At 51.1% G+C, this 21711-nt stretch overlaps 1 protein-coding gene across 5 annotated transcripts; it reads left to right on the forward strand.

Moving 5' to 3' along the window:
• The first annotated feature begins 4286 nt into the window (after window positions 1-4286).
• Window positions 4287-20909, forward strand: LOC112646521 (dipeptidase 2). Of its 5 annotated transcripts, none has more exons than XM_035715722.2 (11): window positions 4287-4636; window positions 5252-5367; window positions 6081-6207; window positions 6473-6602; window positions 6686-6827; window positions 7113-7182; window positions 7301-7477; window positions 7827-7911; window positions 8543-8618; window positions 9525-9660; window positions 9754-10106. In XM_035715722.2, exons 3-11 carry the CDS (start codon window positions 6091-6093, stop codon window positions 9997-9999), a joined length of 1179 nt encoding a protein of 392 aa, XP_035571615.1. In that variant the 5' UTR covers window positions 4287-4636; window positions 5252-5367; window positions 6081-6090; the 3' UTR covers window positions 10000-10106. The 5 variants fall into 5 exon arrangements, with proteins under 5 accessions (XP_035571615.1, XP_048965619.1, XP_025282389.1 ...); XM_049109662.1 differs by lacking the exons at window positions 4287-4636; window positions 5252-5367; window positions 9754-10106 and adding exons at window positions 5522-5766; window positions 16142-16236; window positions 16512-16645; XM_025426604.3 differs by lacking the exons at window positions 4287-4636; window positions 5252-5367 and adding an exon at window positions 5530-5766.
• The last annotated feature ends 802 nt before the right edge of the window (window positions 20910-21711 follow it).

The raw sequence follows: 21711 nt of genomic DNA on the forward strand, positions 1-21711 counted from the left end.
TGTCTCTCATGAATAAATAAAATCTTAAAAAAAAAAATAGAAGAAGAAGCAGCAGCAGACAGGACAGACCTTACGAAGTGACAATCATTCTTCAAAGTTCTCTCTCCTCAGGGCCTGGACACCCAGAGAGAAGGTGTAGTTCTGAGTAGCTCTGGCCTATGGTCCCACAGAGCCTGGACATCAGAAAGCTAAGTACATTCCTCCACCACAAACTTAGTCCCATTGCCCTCACAAGTTGTCCCCAAATTTTGAATTCCCCTGCCCAGTGTTCTGGATTTAGATTCAGGGAGGTCTCCAGACAGAGGGGTGCAAAAGTTAAGAAAGGGCATCTGTTAGCTGGGGCGGCTGCTTCGTACCTGGAGTGGTCCGAGACAGAGAACAGAATTAGAGAGCTCAAAACTCATCAAGTCTAGGAGTAAGGGAATTTTGGTTTCAGATCCCAGTTCCACCTGCCAGCTTCACCTCGCTCAACCTCAATTTTCTCACCTAGAAAATGAGGCTGGTAAAAACCTACCTTGTGAGCTATTGAGATCAAATGGACTACAACACATCAAACTGGTAGTACAGCTCTGGACACACAGTAACTTAGGCTGCTCTGACACGTTGTCACTGTTGTCACATTCCCCTGCTCCACGAAGGAAGGAAAGGTAGCAGTCTCCTGAGCTCCAAGCCAACTTGCTCTTCAAGGAATGTTGGTTGGGCGTTTGTTGTGTGCAGGTATGGCACTAGGGGCCAGAATATGGTGATCATGGCCTCACTGAGTTCACGTGCCAGCTTTAGTAGGGCCAGCCACTGCAGACTTCTGTGAGGAAGATATGGACGAAGGTGAGGAGGAGGAGGGGGAGGAGGGGGGTGAGGAGAAGGAGGAGGAGGAGGAGGAGGAGGGGGAGAGGAGGAGGAGGGAGGGGTTCCAGCAAACCTGAACCTGAGCAATCTGAGAGGCTCATCCATATTCCTGTTTTAAAGAGAATAAGTTACCAAAGAAGATTTGGATTTGTTGGAGTTCTCCATAATATGGCCCCCTCTCTAGGCAACTGAATATCACAGTTCAGAAGGTGCCATCTGAATCTCAGGGACTCCCTGTATGATCTTCCTCAGTCAATCTCCTGTAGCACATGCCCCTCTAGCCTCCCCACAGCTGATGGCACTACCTCAAGAACTTGGGACAGCAAGCAAACCAACCTCAGGACAAGAGCTCCAAGCCCTGTGGACTTTATGCCTAAATCACCAGAATAACTGGTCCCAGGAGGCAGCCCAGTCAAACACTTAAAACCTGCCAGCACCACCATGACTTTGCTCTGGGGATCTTGTGCACTGGATCCTTCATACTGCCTGAAGTCAGGCAGAGTCTGGCTGCAGGAGACCCAAAATGGACAAGAAGGGTGTGGAAGACAAAAGTGGGGATTAGGGAGAAAGCTAGGTGGAAGCAGGAGACAGAGATGCATTCGTGCTTACTGCACTTCGCCTAGCAAGGTGGATGGTGGCTGCCTTTTGAGGAAGGAAAATGTGCTACCTGTTAGCCACTTCCAGAAGGGTAGCCTCAGCTTTGTGATTAGAGGATGTGTGTCCCTGGTGGCCAGGCTGTCTTCTGGCCAGAGAGGCTGTTGTGTCGGGAATTTGGCTATGTCTGTCATTGTGGCAGCAGAAACAGAGCAACACCCAGAGAGAAGTAGGGGTGAGTCTTTAGGAGTCTGAAGTCTTCAGGAGCAAGGCGCCCTGAAAGAGGCTGAACCTCACCTGCACAATACTGGATACTGAGGAAGACCGTGCTTCTGTCCCTCTCCTGCACTCTGAGCATGTGAGGTGGCCTGTCAGTCTGATATTTTTCTTCCCTGCATATTCTTGTAATACACTGGAGATCAATGGGGTTGGATCGGCTCTGCCCAAGAAAGCTTGGTCCCAGGAGGAGCCTGTTTCTATCACTGTGTCCTCTGCAGGTCTTGATTTATGTAAACACTACATAGGTAAAGATTAGAAGAGAAGGTGCTTACTCACATACTGTCCCTTGTGTCAAGATTTCCCACACTGGCCCTGCCTCAGCAGCCATACCAGTTGGAGGCTAAGGGGACAGCATGTAACAAGGCTCTGTGGTAGTAGGCAGCAAGGCAAGAGGGCAAGAGGGTTTATGCCATTTGCTGAGACTAGAGAGGCCGATGGGAGACACACCAGGACTTGAGTGCCAAATAAAGGTATTTGGTAGACAGACCTACATTAGTATAGTAATGGCTTTCTCCCTAAAAGCAAAATCCTCTTCAGATTTCTTTTGGTTAGTAAAAATGGGTACTAATGTAAATCTTTCATAAAAACAAGGTGGCACAATGCAAACTTTCTGAAAGCCAGGGTACTCATCCCTTTACATCATTTTGACTTAAGGTTTCATGGGAAAGCTCTGACTTCAGCTAGTGGAGAAATCTGTATCCTAAGAGCCACGAGAAGCTGCAGAAGAACTTTAGCAAGAGGATGACAGATTCTTCTCAAAGAGAGATAGGTCTGATTGCTCAGTTGGGGAATGGACTGGAAGTGGGGAGACCAGGAGGAGGTGAGAGATGAAAGGGGTAGAGGTACTGGGGAAGAGATAGTAGGAATGGAGAAGAGACCCCTGGGAGATGTTTGGAGGTTGAACCAGAATGATCTGGAGATGCTATTAAAGAGGAGAAAGGGGCAGAAGGTAGGAGGCATCACAGATAACTTTCAGATCAACTCTGGAGCCAGGCCCTGGGCTTCCCTGCTTCCCCGTTTTCTCTGGTATCCACTGCCAGCACTCGGATAATTTCTGTCATAGCCTCTCCCCCCAAATTGTCCAGGTCTATCCACAGATACTGGAGTCTTCTAAAGGACAAGGCTTGGAAGGAAGGAAGGAAGGAAGGAAGGAAGGAAGGAAGGAAGGAAGGAAGGAAAAGAGAGAGAAGAGGAGAAGAGAAGAGAAGAGAAGAGAAGAGAAGAGAAGAGAAGAGAAGAGAAGAGAGAGAAGAGAAGAGAAAGAAGAGGAGAGGAGAGGAGAGGAGAGGAGAGGAGAGGAGAGGAGAGGAGAGGAGAGGAGAGGAGAGGAGGAGGGGAGGGGAGGGGAGGGGAGGGGAAGGGAAGGGAAGGGAAGGGAAGGGAAGGGAAGGGAAGGGAAGGGAAGGGAAGGGAAGGGAAGGGAAGGGAAGAGAAGAGAAGAGAAGAGAAGAGAAGAGAAGAGAAGAGAAGAGAAGAGAAGAGAAGAGAAGAGAAGAGAAGAGAAGAGAAGAGAAGGAGGGAGAGAGGACAGGAGAGAGGAAGGAAGGAATGGGACAAGGCTTCTTTAGTGCTTGCTTATTTCCCCCTGCACAGGACAGGGCAGAGAGAAGGCCTCAAACAACGTAAAAAGGAGAACAGTCCGTCCAGTTGGCTCAAACCCACCCACCCCTTGAGTATGAGTGTTCTCATGTCCCTGAGTGTATAAGGGGCTGGGTATGTCTGTGTTTCTGTGATTGCCCTTGTATGGTCACCTCGAGGCCGTGACTAGCAATGCCAGTCAGTTTAGGGACTGAAGCTGAACATTGCTGAAAATTAAGCTGCCTGGTTGACCTTCTACAGAGATGGCGCCCACTTGCTATGGCTCAGCACCACCTGTCTCTGCTGGGCTAGAGTTTCCTCCGAGCCTTGGGATGTAAGACATCTGATCCTTGGAGAAAAGCTAACAAACCTTGAAAAGCTAAATAAATTCTCCCTTCTCTGTTAGCAGCTGCTGTTTGCTCTGGATTTCCTGCCTACCCCACTTCCTGGGGGGCTATTAAAAGTAGAACAGACAAGTTGTTTATTCTCCCAAACAAAGTTTTTGTCTTGGAGACCGGCCATAAGAGTTTCTCCTCCCTCTCCTCACTCAGCCCGCTGCTTGAGTAGGTACCAGGCTGCAGGCCAGCGGTGAGGGGAGAAAGGAGGGAGCCGGGTCTGAGTTTGGGCTCCCCAGCCACCCAGGGCAAGCACAGACCCTGGGGGACTCCCACTCTGCAGTGGGGCTGCCAGAGAACCTTCCAGCCGCGGTAGTCAGAGAGCAGACCGACATCCAGCACAGCGCCACTGGGTAGCCCTTCACCCCTGCCTGCCCGCACCGGGCACCACCATTTGCACAATCATTCAAATATACCCAAGCCCAAGCCGGGCGGCCTCTGCTGGGTAGCCCAGGACCCCTAGAGCCTCTTGCAGAGTTTTGCTCATTTCCTTTCTAGGGTGGTTTCTAGGGTCTCCAGTCCTCCGACTTGGGTCACTACCCCTGCACTGGTCACGCCTGCCACCTGTTAAAGGTTCCAAAGTCAAAGCAGCTCCAGGGGGTGCCAAGGTTCAGTGTAGAAGCTTGAGAGGCTGGGGACGGAGTCTGGGCAGAGACCTCGAAGCCTCTCAGTGGCGGAGCTTCTGAGAAGATGCATTTCCCTGTGTTTGTGTGGTGCCTGGTGGAGGGAGGTGGTTCCTGGAGGAGGCAGCCAGGGTAAGGGCCTGGGGCTGGGAAGGAGGGTGGGGCCTTCAGAGGAAAGACGCAACTCAGCCTGGAGTTTTCTGGAGAGCTAGAGCCACAGGAGCTGGAAGATAAGGCGGATGTAGCCTCAGGACCCAGATGCCAGGCGTTTCCTCAGGACCCATACCTCTAACTTCATACACTGAGGACTTCCACACTGAGGTAGGAGGGATCCTAACCGACAGCTCAGCCAGCAGCTGGGGCGGGAGGGGTGCTGGGATGGGGGGAGGGGTGCTGTGCTGCCCTAAAACTGACTCAATTTCCTTCCACTCAAATCGCTTACTGAGTTCCTGCTCTGTTCAGTTAACCACCCCGGACCCTCCTCAGATGCTTGCTCAGTTCACATCCCCAAAGTCCCTCCATTCAGACCCTGGGGAGGTGTAGCATCTCCTGAGGAGCTAGCTCTTTCCTGAAGCTGGGGAAGACTGGGGGAGGGGCGCCCCGACAGTTCCCAGTTTCAGCTTGAGCCCCCCAGGGGATGGACGGGTAGGCAAGGGAGGAAGGCAGGGGAGGGAGAGGTCAGGGCAGAGGACCACTGCGAAGTCTGCAAGGTCAACCCCCCATTCCCAGAAACTGTCCCTTCCCTCCCCCACCCCCACTGTGGCTCGGCACCGGGAGCCAGAGCCGCGGGGTACTGTGGCCAGAGACCTTTGCATGTGGCCTCGGGGCGCTGGCGCAGGGTCCGGCCTAATTGGGCACCTGACGGGGTGGAGAGAGGCTTCAGGGCTGAGGGCTGCCCTGCGCGGGGCGCCCTAAGACTTCTCTCTCGGACAGCAGGATTAGAGGCGGTGGCAGAGCAACCTGGGTCAGCCCGGCCGCGCCCCGGCGGGGCGGCGAGGAGAAGCCACGGGCACCGAGGGCCCGCCCAGCGCCCAGCGCCCAGCGCCCAGGGGGTGAGGTCTTGCGGGCCGGGGGCGGGCGGAGGGGAGGCGAAGGGAGGGGGAGGGGAGGGGAAAGGAGGGGGGAGGGGAGGGGAGGGCGGCGCGCCCGGGGTGGCCCGAGTCGGCGTTCCCGTCGCCCTCTGCCCCTCGCCACCCCTCTCACGCACCCCTCTCGACAAGGGCTGCCAGTGCGCTGCGCAGCATGCGGCCCCCGAGCCTGGAGCGCACCCCCGCGCCCCGCGGGCCACCCCTGCGCCGGCTCCTCCTAGTGTTGCTGCTGCCGCGGCTGGTAAGCGACGCCCACACCACGCCGGGCACCTCCAGCTCCGCGACCCGGCCGGCCACCCCCAGCTCCCCAAGTCTGCGGGAGCGCGCGCGGGCCCTGATGCGCGACTTCCCTCTCGTGGACGGGTGCGTAGGTGCAGGGTGGGGCGGTGGACACGAGCCCGGCCCAGGGCAGGGGAGCCCCAGGGCAGGGGAAGCGGTCCTCAGGTCCTCAGTGATTCACTCTCCCAGCATCCGTGGATGCCTTTTCCCTTCGTCTGTCACTCTGCCCCTGGTGGGAACCCCCAGCGTAGGCCTCAAGGGGTTCTGGTACAGTCTGTGTGACTGTGGTGTGGGGGACATCCCCCTCCACCAACTTTGACCCACGTCCTGCTTGATCCTAAGGCCTAAGAAGCGCACCCATTTGCCCCTGACCTGACCTTGCCTTGCCCTCCCTCCAGCCACAATGACATGCCCCTTGTCCTGAGGCAGTTTTACCGCCAGGGGCTACACGATGTCAATCTGCGCAATTTCAGCCGTGGCCAGACCAGCCTGGACAGGCTTAGAGACGGTCTCGTCGGTGCCCAGGTACCACAGGGACACAGCATGGCTGAGGGGGAGTGTGGAAGCCCCAGAGAGCACAGGTTAGTCACAAGGGAACTCAGTTACTGTAGGGCCCCCCCAAATGCTACCATATGGATGCTGGGGGCTGCAGGGCTCACAGTGAATTAGTTTGGTAGGCATCCAAGTACCAGAGACAACCATTGCATTACATGTGACCACATTTGCCATGTGGGCTGTCAAGGAACTCCAAAGCAACCCCTGCCCAAGCCAACCCTTGGCCTTCCCCCAGTTCTGGTCAGCCTACGTCCCATGCCAGACCCAGGAACGGGATGCCCTGCGCCTCACCCTGGAGCAAATTGACCTCATCCGCCGCATGTGTGCCTCCTATTCTGAGCTGGAGCTTGTGACCTCAGTTAAAGGTAGGCAGACTGGTGGGGGGTGTTAGGGACTTGACTGAATACCGGAGTCTCTGAATGTGACCACCTGACCTACCTGCCCCCAGCTCTGAACAACACCCGGAAGTTGGCTTGCCTCATTGGTGTGGAGGGAGGACACTCACTGGACAGTAGCCTTTCCATCTTGCGTACCTTCTACGTGCTGGGTGTGCGTTACCTGACACTCACTCACACCTGCAACACACCCTGGTGAGCTCAGTGCAAATGGTATGCACCCACTGATGCAGGGACATGCCCAAGATCATACTGGGGCTCAGACCAAGCTTTACCCCTGGGATCTGAAACTGACCCTGGAGTGGAGAGAGGAGCAGGAGTTGGTACAAGACTGGATCCCCAGTAGGGACCACCTCCTGCCAGGCACAGCCCAGCTTGAGTCCCTGCTCTCACTCCAGGGGTTGCAGGTAGAGAGGGTTCAGTAGGCTCTTGTGACTAAGTTAGGGCCACCATTCAGACAGCCTCCTGGTCATCCTGCAGGGCAGAGAGCTCAGCTAAGGGCATCCATCCCTTCTACAACAATGTCAGTGGGCTGACCAGCTTCGGTGAGGTGAGGACTCTAGTGCCATACCCTGCCACACATGAATTCACATGCCCCACCAGTTCCCTACAGAAAAGGGCACATGCATGTGTATCCCTAATGCCTCTTCCCCAACCTGTCCCTGCAGAAGGTGGTGGTGGAAATGAACCGCTTGGGCATGATGGTAGATTTGTCGCATGTCTCAGACACTGTGGCTCGGCGAGCCTTGGAAGTGTCACAGGCACCTGTGATCTTCTCCCACTCGGCTGCCCGAGGTGTGTGTAAGAATGCCAGGAACGTTCCCGATGATATCCTACAGCTTCTGGTGAGAGACTGCCCTGGCCCTCAAACCTAAAGCAAGAGGTTTAAACCAGGAGCCCTTGAACCTGAGCCCCTGTTCCCTCAACTTGCTCAAACCCTAGGCTGAACATCTGTCCCACAAAACCAGAGTCCACAGCCCCTGAATTCTTGAACTCAGGTGTGGGGGTTCTAAGTGGTAAATACTCCAAGACATTTCCATCCCAACCAGAGCTTAGACTCCTCCATCCACACAAATCTAGAGGTGATGTCTCCTCTGACCTCAAAGCCAGAGCTGAATAGTTTCCTCACAGGAGCCTAGAGACAGGTGGTTGTTCTGGCAGCCAAGCTGAGTGTCCATTTGTCCACCCCTGCAGAAGAAGAATGGTGGCATTGTGATGGTGTCTTTGTCATCGGGGGTGCTGCAATGCAACCTGTTAGCTAACGTGTCCACTGTGGCAGGTAAGCCCTGCCTGGGCTCTCTGAGCAGCTCTGATTTGGACCTGAAGCCTTGAGGGAAGGGCCTCAGAATAGTCCCAGTGGTCTGACCTATTGTAGGCAATAGGCACCGCTCCCCAAAACTCAATGATGGATGGTATAAAGCACCTTGGTGCCATGTGGAACTGCTGAAGACACAAGAGTTGGTAACTATGACACTCATGGATATAAGGGAGGCAGTCAGACAGAGAGCCCAGGTGCCAACCATCTGGGCCTCGGCAGGGGTTCCCAAAACTCCTTGCCCCTGCCTCTGACCAAGGGACTAAACATCCCCTTAAATCTCTGTGGTCTTTGTCACTTGTATTTTTTTCCCTCTCATCCTCTATACTTATGGAAAGGAGCCCTCATAGTTCTCAAGGAGACTGGAGGCAGGGTGAATCCTGTATGAGAAATTGCCCAAATGGGGTCCACTCCAAATCTAAATTCCAGTCTAGAGTCAACTGGGATCAGCTTTCTCAAGCCCTTGAACTGGGAGTCAGGCCATGAAGGAATAGGCCTGTATGGCCTACAGGCTGCAAGAAGGGGAATCAGTAGAGTGCAGTTCCCACGCATCCCTGCCCTGGAAGCCCCACAGTGCTGACTCTCCATCCCTCAGATCACTTTGACTACATCAGGGCAGTCATTGGATCCAAGTTCATTGGAATTGGTGGAGATTATGATGGGGCCAGACGGTGAGTGCTTCTCTGTGGCTTGTCTGGGGCTAGCTGTGGGGTTAGCTTAATAGACATCATATCTACCACACCATGGTCTTCATCGCCTTTAGGCCCACCTTGCATCTCTGCACACCCAGAGTCCTCTTTCCTTTTCTTTCTTTCTTTCTTTCTTTCTTTCTTTCTTTCTTTCTTTCTTTCTTTCTTTCTTTCTTTCTTTCTTTCTCTTTCTTTCTTCCTTCCTTCCTTCCTTCCTTCCTTCCTTCCTTCCTTCCTTCCTTTCTCTCTTTCTCTCTTTCTTTCTTTCTCTCTCTCTCTCTCTCTCTCTCTCTCTATCTTTTTCTTTCAAGTTTTATTTATTTAAGTAATCTCTATATCCAATGCAGGGCTTGAAGTCATAATCCTTAGATCAAGAGCCACATGCTCTTCCAAACAAGCCAAGCAGGGTGCCCCTGACCCACTGCTTCTGAGCAGACTCTTAGCAAAGTCTGGTGTGAACTGACCATTTTCTTTGCCTGCAGCTTGGTGTGTGCCTGCAGGATGTCAGTCTAGGTCCTTCTGTAAATGGAGGAAAACTTTGTATTCAGTGAAAGGCTGGAGCCCAAAACAGGGCTTGAATTCACTACCCCAAGATCATGACCTGAGCTGAGATCAAGAGTGGGATGCTTAACTGACTGAGCCACCAAGGTCTCTCTGCATAGATCTCAACCGTACAATTCAGTGAGTGTTTATGAATATTGAAAGAGGTTAGGAGCTTCCTTCTGCAGGATAAAGAGCAGGTTTGAATCACTTACCCTCTCCAAGTCTCCTATTCCCACATCTGACCAGGGCTGGAGTTCAGTAGACCTGGACACATATGGCTGTGGCTGAGTCATGAACAGGGAATAGGGCTGAGGTTCCACAGCTGACTAGCTCTCGGCCACACAGTTTCCCTCAGGGGCTGGAGGATGTGTCCACATACCCAGTTCTGATAGAGGAGTTGCTGAGGCGTGGCTGGAGTAGGGAAGAGCTCCAGGGTGTCCTTCGAGGAAACCTACTGCGGGTCTTTGGACAGGTGGAACAGGTATGCTGGGCTGGGCAAAAGAGTAGCTCGGGGGTCTGAGCAAGCATGTCAGAGTTGCTGTGGGAGCTGCTGACCACTGACTGCTACCTCCAGGTACGGGAGGCAAGCAAGGGGCAAAGGCCCTTGGAGGATGAGTTCCCGGATGAGCAGCTGAGCAGCTCTTGCCGCTCCGTTCTCTCACGTCTGCATCAGACACAGTACCCTGCTCCATACCAGAAACTAACTGAGATTTCACCTGAGTGGTCCCCTAAACAGTCATTGTCAAAATCTCTCCCCATCATGGCCCCAGGCCTCATAGTTATTGCTGCTTGTTCAGTCCTCATTCTGTGGTTCTGGTGACCCAGTTAATCCTACCAAATGTCACTATGGCAGCTGCGGATACCCCACAATGTTCCCCCATCATGCAGGCACAAACATTTCCTGAAATAAATGTTTTACACAAGGAACCAGGCATGACTGTCCTTCTCTGTGGTGGAGTCTGGTGACACAGGTTCCCAATTCCGGTGGTTGGTAGGGGACCCTGCAGTTCAGCCACCAGTTACTCAGGTAAGACCTGAGTCTCACTAGCATGGCCTGAGTAGACCCAGATAGTTGAACTCAACTCTTGAGGAAGACAGTGGGTAGTTCCAGCTGTGGGAGAGTGGATCTTCCTCTGAGCTGCTTCACAATAGCTCACCTCAGTCCACATCCTGACTCAATGACCACCACCCAGGGAATTTGAAGGGAACTCTGGCTCAGATTCCCAAGAAGGGAACCTGCCTGGATCACAAATGATCTTTGTTCCTATTTGGACAGAGCCCAGGATGCCAGGCTACATGATAGGCCACAGGGCCTCCAATCACTGAACTTCCCTAGATGTGAACTCAACCCCTCCTCTGCCTCTCAGGGACTTCCTCTCTGAGAGGCAGAAGCTACTTAGAAAACCATAGTGTCTTTTCCACAGGCCATTAATGGTAATAACAACTGCACTACTAATAGCCAAAATTAAGAGTTAATGCTAATAATGACAGCTAAAAATAATAAATAACATATGATAATAGATAATGCCTAATAAAAATAATAGTTAATACTAATAGTCTATGCAGACCCCATGACTGAGCAATTTCACTCCAGGTCTATACCCAACAGGAATATGTTCATAGGTTTTCCAAAAAAGGATGTGAAATAATATTTAAAGTGGCCCTCTTCATAATAACCCCAAACTGTGTACTTTAAAGTTGAACTTGAAGAAGTCAAATACAAGAGATGATCTTAAAAGCAGTCATATTTTTAAAACTCACATTAATTTGGGGTGTCTAGGTGGCTTAGCCGGTTGAGTGTCTGACTTGATTTCATACCAGGTCATGATCTCAGGGTTGTGAGATCAAGCCTGACCTCAGGCTTAGCACCTGATGTAGAGCCTGCTTGAGGCCTGCTTGCGATTCTCTCTCCATCTCCCTCTGTGCCAACCCCTCCCTGGCCCACACGCATGCATGCTCTCTCTCTGAAAAAAAAAAAAAAAGAGAGGGATCCCTGGATGGCTTAGCGGTTTTGTGCCTGCCTTCGGCCCAGGGTGTGATCCTGGAGATCCGGGATCGAGTCCCACGTCAGGCTGCTTCTCCCTCTGCCTTTCTCTCTCTCTCTCTTTCATGAATAAATAAATAAAAATCTTTAAAAAAAAAAAAAAAGAGAGAGAGAGATTACTTAAAAATAAAATTTTTAAAAATAAAACTTTTAAGAAACACACAATAGGGCAGCCCCGGTGGCTCAGTGGTTTAGTGCCGCCTGCAGCCCAGGGTGTGATCCTGGAGACCCTGGATCGAGTCCCGCATCAGGCTCCCTGCGTGGAGCCTGCTTCTCCCTCTGCCTGTCTCTGCCTCTCTCTCTCCTCCCTGTGCATTCTCATGAATGAATAAATAAAATCTTAAAAAAAAAAAGAAAAGAAAAGAAACACACAATAATGATACTTAAAATCAGCATTGTATTTGGATTTTCAAAAACTGATTAATAGGGGGGTATCTGGGTGGATCAGTGGTTGAATGTCTGCCTTTGGCTCAGGTCATGATGCCGAGGTCTTGGGATCGAGCTCCACATCGAACTTCCCAATAGGAGCCTGCTTCTCCCTCTGCCTATGTTTCTGCCTCTCTCTGTGTCTCTAAAGAATAAATAAAATCTTAATAAATAAATAAAAATTAACAAATTTTGCTTTGTGGAATTTTACAAAAATTTGGAAATGGCCTTAAAAAATAAAGATTTTATTTATTTATTTGACAGAGAGAGAGAGCACAAGTAGGGGGAGCAGCAGGTAGAGGAAGAGGGAGAGGCTAGAAGCAGCTCCCCACTGAGCAAGGAGCATGATGCAGGGCTTCATTCCAGGACCCCAGGATCCCAGAATCACAACCTGAGCCGAAGGTAGACACTTAACCAATTGATCCACCCAGGCGCCCTCTTGAAAAAAAAAATTAACTATACCAGTCATGATGGCATCCTACAAAAGAAGTTAACAAGCTGCAGTTATTTAAAAATTATTTAAGATCCTCACTTGGTCAAGAGAAATTGCCAAGCATTCAATCTCTCAATAGAAAATGAGCTAAGGGACACCTGGGTGGCTGAGCGGTTGAACGCCTCCTTTCAGCCCAGGGTGTGATCCTGGGGTTCCAGGATTGAGTCCCAGGTCAAGGTCCCTACATCGAGTCTGCTTCTCCCTCTGCCTATGTCTCTGCCTCTTTCTCTGTGTGTCTCTCATGAATGAATAAATAAAATCTTAACATAAAAAGAAAAAAAAATGAACTAAGAAGTAGTTTTGAAAATATTATTTATGAAATGTTCATCATCACTTACTATCAAGGAAATGCAAATGAAAACCACAATGAGGTGTCCCCTCACACCTTTCAGAATGGCTAAAATCAACAAGACAAGAAACAACACATGTTGGCAAGGATGTGGAGAAAAAGGAACCCTTGTGCACTGTTGATAGGAATGCTAACTGGTACAGCCACTGTGGAAAACGGTAGAGATTCCTTAAAAAGTTAAAAAAAAGAACTACCCTATGGATCCAGCAATCCCATTACTGGGTATTTACCCAAAGAACAGAAAAACACTAATTCAAAGGGACACATGCACCCCCATGTTTATAGTAGCATTATTTACAATAGCCAAATTATGGAAGCAGCCCAAGTGTCCATCGATTGATGAATGGATAAAGAAGATGAGGCATATATATACATATATATGGAATATTTTTCAGCATAAAAGGTGAAATGCTTGCCATTTGCAATGACATGGATGGAGCTAGAGAGTGTAATGCTAAGCAAAATAAGTCAGTCGGAGAAAGACATGATTTCAGTCGTACGGAAATTAAGAAACAAAGGGAAAAAGAGAAAGACAAATCAAAAAATAGACTCTTGGGATCCCTGGGTGGCGCAGCGGTTTGGCGCCTGCCTTTGGCCCAGGGCGCGATCCTGGAGACCCGGGATCGAATCCCACATCGGGCTCCCGGTACATGGAGCCTGCTTCTCCCTCTGCCTATGTCTCCGCCTCTCTCTCTCTCTCTCTCTCTCTCTGTGACTATCATAAATAAATAAAAATTAAAAAAAAACAAAAAACAAAAAACTAGCATTTAAAAAAAAAAATAGACTCTTAACTATAGAGAACAAACTGATGGTTACCAGAGAGGAAGTCGGTGGGGGATGGGTGGAATAGGTGATGGGGATTAAGGAGGGCACTTGTGATGAGCACCAGGTGATGTATGCAATTGCTGATACTAATATAGTGCACCTGAAACTAAATTAATACTGTATGTTAACTAAATTAGACGATTAAAACAAAAGCTTAAAAAGCCAAAAACATTTTTACGCATGAGTTTGCCTCCATTAAAGCCATGTAAGTAAAATTATAATAAATTCTGGTTTGAGTATGAATAAAATAATGTTGTGAGTTAATACACCTACTTTTCAGTTCTCTAATATTTTTCAACTATTTTATTGTTCTAGAAAAGTTCATCATTGAAAATACATTAAAAATGTATATAGTGATACACATTTTCCCTTTGCCTCAGGCTCCAAATTGGCTGTGCTCTGCAGTATTACTCAGAAAGTGCTAATAGTTCTTTCTGTTCATTTTACCTCTTCTCCCTTTTCTTGACTCCTTTGGGTGGATTGAGTAGCACTCTGAGATGACCTAATCCCTTTACAGATCCTTCCAAGCAGAGCTGATCCAGCTCAGGGTCCATTTAGGAAAAAATGGAAACAGGAGGTAGAAGACCGAGGCTTATGGGGGTGCCCTGCGCTGCTGGGGAGCAGACCTCTTGACGATCTTGCTCAGCAGTTGCAGGTGTTCTAAACACGAGTGGTAAGGGTGCTCTCTGTGACAGCCAGAGGTTGGGGATTACAGCCAACCATCACTGCTGGCACAGAAACTGCCTTTCGGTTTCCTCTGTAGCTCCTATTGGCAGAATGTAACAGGAAGCCAGCTAGGAGTTTAGGAAATGCGGTAAGAGTTTGAGCCCCAGCCTCACAGAGCAGAGAATAGGAGACCGCGTCTGGAATTGAAAGACAATTGCTTAATCACTAGAATTGCTACCGGCCTGGGATAGCTTCATTCATTCATTCTTTCTCCTAGGTGCATTCTTTTGTGTTCAAACTCAAAACTAAGTGTTCATCAGGGTCCTGCTTACTTTGGTGGACTCTAGACATGAATCATTGTCTATTTAGACCACAGCACCCCTCATGGAAGACACAGCCCGAAAGTTGGCCTCATTTCTGGGTTTCTACCCTCCCTCGGTCCTCATCAAGTAATTTTCTGATATCTTGTTGAACTCTCTGATGTCTTCGGGAACATCCTTTATATATATATATTTTTTTAAGATTTTATTTTTTTAAAGATTTATTTATTCATGAGAGACACAGAGAGAGAGGCAGAGCCTTTTTATATTTTGCCCAATTTTCCCAGTCATTATCAGGAAGAGTATAACTCTTAGCAAACCAAACCAGACATTTGAAATGGCATTTATGTATTAATCTGATGACATTAAAAATTAATTATAAACATTTGTTCCTTTCCTTTCACCTAAGACTATTATAGGAATTAGCTGTATGTGCAATACTTCTGAACTTTTAATTTTTTTTTAAGATTTATTTATTCATGAGAAACACAGAGAGAGGGAGAAGTAGGCTCCTTGCAGGGAGCCTGATGTGGGACTCGATCCCAGTCCTGGGATCACGCCCTGAGCCAAAGGCAGATGCTCAACCACTGAACCACCCAGGCATCCCAAGGGTGAGAGAATATTTTTTTTTTTTTTTTTAAGATTTTATCTATTTAGAGACAGAGAGAGAGAGAGGCAGAGGGAGAAGCAGGCATCATACAGAGAGCCCAATGTGGGACTCGATCCAGGGTCTCCAGGATCACGCCTTGGGCTGCAGGCGGCGCTAAACCACTGCACCAACGGGGCTGCCCTAGGGTGAGAGAATCTTAAGCAGACTTTTCACTTAGTGTGGAGCCTGACACAGGGCTCAATTTCATGACCCTAAGATCATGGTTAGAGCTAAAACCTAAAGTCAAATGCTTAACTGACTGAGCCACCCAGGTGCCCCAGTACTTCTGAACTTTTTTTTTTAAGATTTTATTTATTTATTTATGAAAGACACAGAGAGACAGGCAGAGACATAGGCAGAGAGAGAGGCAGGCTCCCCACCGGGAGCCCTATGTGGGACTCGATCCCAGACCCCGAGATCATGATCCAAGCTGAAGGCAAATGCTCAGCCACTGAACCACCCAGGCACCCCTGAACTTTTGATAAACCATTAGCAAATTCATCATTCATTACGTCATTTATATGACTTAAATGAAGGCCTCCCATGGAACGACAGCCCAGTACAGGAGAGACCAGAATAAACATTCTTTCTCTCTCTCGTACTCCTGAGAGAGCCAAAGCCGGCCAGAGGCAGCAGGGTCAGATTTAGTACTTAACCCCTAGGCATGAGAAGGGACCAGTGATGGACAGGAGGCAGTGGTGACCAGAGGTCAAGGCTCTTCTCCTGGTGCCCAGAGGGGGAGGCCCACTTATTAGGGAGCCCTGGTGGGAGAACAGGTGACAGACACAGATACAGAAGGAGGGGCATTTCCAATTTTAATCTGTGCTATAGGCCCCTCTCTGCCTAGTAGGATCTGGTGCAGGCCCAGGAAGCCCAGATGCCACCCAAATGCAGTTCTGAGATCAGTTCTGAGGTCAGTTTCGACTGCATCAGGGCTTTTTCTGCAGAATGAATTACACTGTCCAGGCTTCTGACCATCCTGGAAACCATGTTGCCTTGAAGGAGGAGGATTTCTGCCCCGCGTGAAATCCTGTCAGACCAGGTGCCCTTTTACCAGTGAGAACTCTTGTCCCATTATTTTATGCCATTGAGGACCTTGCAGCTCCTCCCTTCCAGATGGCTGTCTTGTGCAAACCAGACCTTTGCCTGGGCTACTGTCCAATGCCTTCTCCATCCCCTGCCCAATCCAGACCCTATCCTTTCAAAGCTCAGCTGCTGTGGTGCCTCCATTAACCTCTGACCAAACTGGCCAACCCTCACCAGCACTACTCAGGACATCCCTCAGGTAGGATGACCGTATGACAGAAAACAAGATGTGATGTAAATTGACCAGGGAGTGGGTAACCCCCTTTCCAAGAGGGCTACTGTTAATTAATGTTTAGCATCTAGAATCTTTTTGTGTGCATCTGTTAACACGTTACAGAAGCCAATTTCAATACTAGATCCTAAAACAAAATGGTTTCCCATCATATTATTCTTAAATTTCATTTTTTACTAGAAATAGAATCCTTTTTCTGTCAGTCAAAACATAGAGATCGAATTCAGTGTTTTTCATGGAAGGTTTGCAGGGTGAGGCACGTTCCTACAACTAAAACCCCCCGTGGACCTGCGACTGTCTGGCTAGGGTGAGGCTGGGGAGACTGCTGCCCACCCCGCCGCCCCGCCGGCCGCGGGCCCCAGGAACCGGGAAGCGGCAGCGGCAGGGCCCGGCGTGGCCCCGTGGGGGCGCCCTCCTGGGGGCCCGAGGGCTGTGTCGCCCCCGGCGGTCACGCTGCGCCGCGGCGTCGCGGATCCCTGCCCGTGTGGAAGCCGACCGTCTCCAGCCTCCTCCTCACGGGGCCGCGCCGCTGGGTCACCTTGATCGCCGGCCGGGCCCCATCGTCGCCCTGCGCCCCCAGCCGCCCCCCAAGACCGGCCCGTCCGCCTGTGTGGCCCCGCGCAGCATGCGGCCCCTGCGCCCGCAGGCCACCCCCGCGCTCCGCCAGCGACCTCCGCTGCGTCTCCTGCTCCTGCTGTCCCTGCTGCGGTGGCCCGTGCCCCGCGCCCAGGCCACGCCCGCCCCGCCCAGCTCCCCCAGTCTGCGGGAGCGCGCGCGGGCCCTGATGCGGGACTTCCCTCTCGTGGACGGGTGCGTAGGTGCGCGGTGGGGCGGTGGCGCGAGCCCGGCCCTAAGCGGGAGGAAGGGGCCCTCGCGGCGCAGGGCGCAGGGCGGGCGGGCGAGTGAGAAGGCTCCCTCCCGCCACCTCGGGATGCGCCCTCCGCTCTGTCCCCCGGGCCCCCGAGCCCCATTACCCCCTCCTGGTGTACCCCGTCCCCCCTCCGAAAGCTGCACCTCAGGACTTCTTTTGCATTGCCTGTGTGATAGGGGGAGGTGGACGAGGACAGGACAGGACCAGGTATGTCGGCGTGCCCAGCGTGACCTGGAGGTGCTGTCTCCCCCTCTAACCTTGTCTTAATGCCCCCAGCCACAACCATTTGCCCCAGCTCCTGAGACAGCTTTTCCAGAACAGGCTGCAAGATGTTAACCTGCGCAATTTCAGTCGTGGTCAGACCAGCTTGGACAAGCTTAAGGATGGCCTCGTGGGTGCCCAGGTACCACAGAGATACACAGGGTGCCACAGCATGGCTGCTGGGAATGTGGGGGCACTGGAAGCCAAGACAGGCCAGCCGCATGCATGCCCAGGTTCTGTGGGGACACCAGAGAGTGACCAGAAAATCTCTGGTGAGCGTGGGGGCTGCCAGAGCCAAAGGGACATAGTGGATTGGCCTTGGGGCATTCACATAGCACATGGATAAACAGCAGACAATGACGTTTCACAGTCCACAGTCTGGTTGCTGGCAGTAAGCTTCATGGTCATGCAGTATTTCATTCTGGGCCACTGACCTGAATAAGAACCTTGGGGGCTGAGGAGGAGTGGCAGGCCAAGGACATTGGAGACCACCCTAATCTCATGCCAGATCCCGGGGCCTGCCTCTAGTTCTGGTCAGCCTATGCCCCATGTCAGACCCAGGACCAGGATGCCCTGCGCCTCACCCTGGAGCAAATTGACCTCATTCATCGCATGTGTACCTCCTACTCTGAACTGGATCTTGTGACCTCAGCAGCAGGTGGGCTGGCAAATGGGGGGATAGATGGTGAGCTCCTAACTCTGGTGGTAGTGGTCCTGGGCCCTGACCACTTGATTATCCATCCTCTTCTAGGTCTGAACAGCACTCGAAAACTGGCCTGCCTCATTGGCGTGGAGGGTGGTCACTCACTGGATAGCAGCCTCTCCGTGCTGCGTGGTTTCTATCTGCTGGGAGTACGCTACCTGACACTCACCTTCACCTGCAGCACACCCTGGTGAGCATAGTGCCTAGCCAGGATGAAATGGTAGATGGAAGAGGTGAGGGCAGAGGAGTCCACAGAGGAGGAGGCTGGACTCCCAGCAGGTCTGGTACACTCCCGGAAAGCAGCTGGCCCAGATCCCTATTCTGTTCTGGAGGTGGGATGGATGGACAAACAGAGGGGCTACAGAGCCCATGATATGGCCTTCGAGAAATTGACCTCTTCTGGCTGTCCTGCAGGGCAGAAAGTTCCACCAAGTTTAAACACCACTTCTACACCAACGTCAGTGGGTTGACGAGCTTTGGCGAGGTGAGGACTCCTGTTCCATACCCCACCCCACCCATTCCCTACAAATAATGTGCAAATATGGGCATACCTGACATCTCCCCCACCTCACAAACAACAACAATCCACCTCACAACCACACACACAAAACAAAACTCTGTCTCTGCAGAAGGTGGTAGGGGAAATGAACCGACTAGGCATGATGGTGGACTTGTCCTGTGCGTCAGACACCTTGGTACGACAAGTGCTGAAGATGTCAAAGGCTCCCGTGATCTTCTCCCACTCAGCTGCCAGGGCCGTGTGCAACAGTTTGCTGAATGTTCCCGATGACATCCTGCAACTTCTTGTGAGTAGCTACCCAGCCCTCAAACCCAGAGCTAAGCATGTTTCATACAAATATTCTTGACCTTGAACAAAGCTACTAGACCGGGCCTCATCCTTGGACTCAAGGCTGGTTAACCCTCCCCCATCTCTGAAAATCACAGCCAAACCGGCTCCACTCAGGGACCCACAAACCCAGAGATCAAGTCTCTTCCAGCCCCTGAAGTTAGGACTGAGCAATGTCCTCCCAGGGCCCCCAGGCCATCAGGCCAGAAGAGCCAAACTGAGTGTCCATTTGTTTATCTCTGTAGAAGAAGAATGGTGGCATTGTGATGGTGACGCTGTCCATGGGGGTGCTTCAGTGTAACCTGTTTGCTAATACGTCCACCGTGGCAGGTGAGCCTCACTTTGACCTCTTATGCAGTTCTAGCTTGAGCCTATGGCCACGGGGCCCTCAGGACAGTTCCAGCAGTTGAGCACACCTGTTGGGCAATGGGCAGACCTCTGACAACTCAGGGGAGCAGATACAGCTCTTCATTGCCACAGTCAAAGCTGTGGGACCACAGTCCTGGGACCACAGTCAAAGCTGATGTGTTTGGGGGAAGCAAATGCCTCTGCCTCTGACTCTCTTTGCTCTCACATCTCTGGACAGTACAGGCAGGCTCTCAAGGAACCCAGAGGCAGGGTGGCTCCTGGGTAGAAAAAATTCTGAAGTCCATTGCTAAGCCTATAGTCGCTTCAAAACTCACAACTGGCCAGGCGCTCCATGAAGTCAGCTGCCATGGTGTGGAGTGCTGTGGGCAGAGTTGGCCAGGGCTGAGCTTCCCCAGACCGGGCTAACTCCAGCCTAGTGCTACTCACCACTAATCCCTACCCCCTAGATCACTTTGACCATATTAGAGCAGTCATTGGAGCAGAGTTCATCGGAATTGGTGGGAATTATGATGGGTCTGGACGGTGAGTGTTTCCCTGGGGTTTGTCTTGGGCAGGGGTACAGCAGGGAGTCCTTTAGTCTCTGTTCCCATGCCATGGTCCTCCTGTCCTTCAGACCTTGACCATAGGGTCTGGTTTTCCAGCTCACCTGATATCTCTCCACTCCCAGGGCCTGTTTCCTGGGCTGTTCCTGTCCCTCCAGTGGCCTGGTACCCACTCCCACTCCAGATCATCACATTCATTAAGTACTCTCCTCCCTCAAGCAGAGCTCATTTACCCAGCACATGCCCAACTCCCAGTCCAACCCATCTGTTTTGGGCCAATCATCTGCTCAGGGCATAAATGCCTCTGAAGCAACTCAGTCTTCAAGGAACTTCCAAAGTGACATTCAGTAGCCTGGAGAACATAGCCTTCAATTTTGCATATGTGATTGGGGCTGGTGGGACTGTGGGCCCTGGACCAGGATCAGGGCTGCGGTTCCACAGCTGGCTGACTCTCTGCCACAAGGTTCCCTCAGGGGCTGGAGGACGTGTCCACGTACCCAGTGCTGATAGAGGAGTTGCTGAGTCGTGGCTGGAGTGAGGAAGAGCTCCAAGGTGTTCTTCGTGGAAACCTGCTGCGGGTCTTCAGACAGGTGGAACAAGTATGTTGGCCTGGGTAAAAGGATGGTGCAGTGGTTTGAGTAGGTGAGGAGAGGTTGCTATGGGAGCCACTAACTGCTGACTCCCATCCCCAGGTGAGAGAGGAGAACAGTGGGCAGAACCCTGTGGAGGCAGAGTTTCCAGACAGGCAGGTGGTCACTTGCCACTCCCACCTCCTGTCTCAGCCTCAGAGTGAACATCTGGCCACACATCTGGAGGTGATCCAGGGGCCAATCAACCAGGTCCTCCAGAGGCCCTTGAAAGCCTCCCCATACTTTGTTCTAGGCCTCATGGCTGCTGCCACATTCTCAATCCTCATTCTGTGTCTCTGGTGACCTGGCCAGTCCTCCCCCTACCCTGAGGTCATTGTGGCAAAGTCTCACAAAGTCCCCCTCCTTGTTCTCCAGACACAAGTATATATATGCTGAGAATAAATATTTTGGATATGGACCCAGGTGTGAAAGTTCTTCCTTCTCCCTGGGGAGCAGGGGAGTAGGGCCTGGTGGGCTGTTGGTTGGGGATGAGTCTTGTAGGTCTAGCCCCAGCTGCTCCAGGTGAGTGGCCTCTAGCTTTGTCTCTTTCTCAGAAAGCACAGAGGGATCTCACCATGTTCTTATGCTAAAAGTCTGAGCCCACAGAAGAGCACAAAGGAATCTACTTCTGTGTGGTGTCTATCCCATTATGGAATGTGACAATGGGTGGATTTTGAGTCTCTGAAAGGTTTAACTGTGTGTGTGTGTGTGTGTGTGTGTGTGTGTGTGTGTTAAGATTTCTTTATTTGAGAGAGAGAGAGCAAGGGTGGGGGCGGTAGCTGGGGGAAGAGAGGCAGAAAGAATCCAAGCAGACTCCATGTTGAGTGCAGAGCCAGGCAGGAGTCCCAACTCACAGCTCCATCTCATGACCCTGAGATCACAACCTGAGCAGAAACCAAGGATTGGGCACTTAACACCAGGTGCCCCATGTGTGTGTGTTTTTAAGAAGTTGAAGCTGATATTATTTATAAAATAAATAGTAACTTGTTTGGAAATATCAAGAGAGAAAATCTGTAAAGATTTTAGATTTTTTCACATAAAGTCTTAATATTAAACTGATTTTTTTTAGTGGAGGGGGAAAAAATCAAGTCTTAAAAAGAAAAGGAAACTAGCTTCATTTGCTTGGCTTACTGCAGGCCCTCCATCTTTGGCAACTTTCCTTTCCTGATCTATAAGAGTGGGCCAGAACCTGATCTAAGTTCATTCCATGGGAACTTGAA

Source organism: Canis lupus, chromosome 5, assembly GCF_003254725.2.
Source record: "Canis lupus dingo isolate Sandy chromosome 5, ASM325472v2, whole genome shotgun sequence".
NCBI classification, from domain to species: Eukaryota; Metazoa; Chordata; class Mammalia; order Carnivora; family Canidae; genus Canis; species Canis lupus.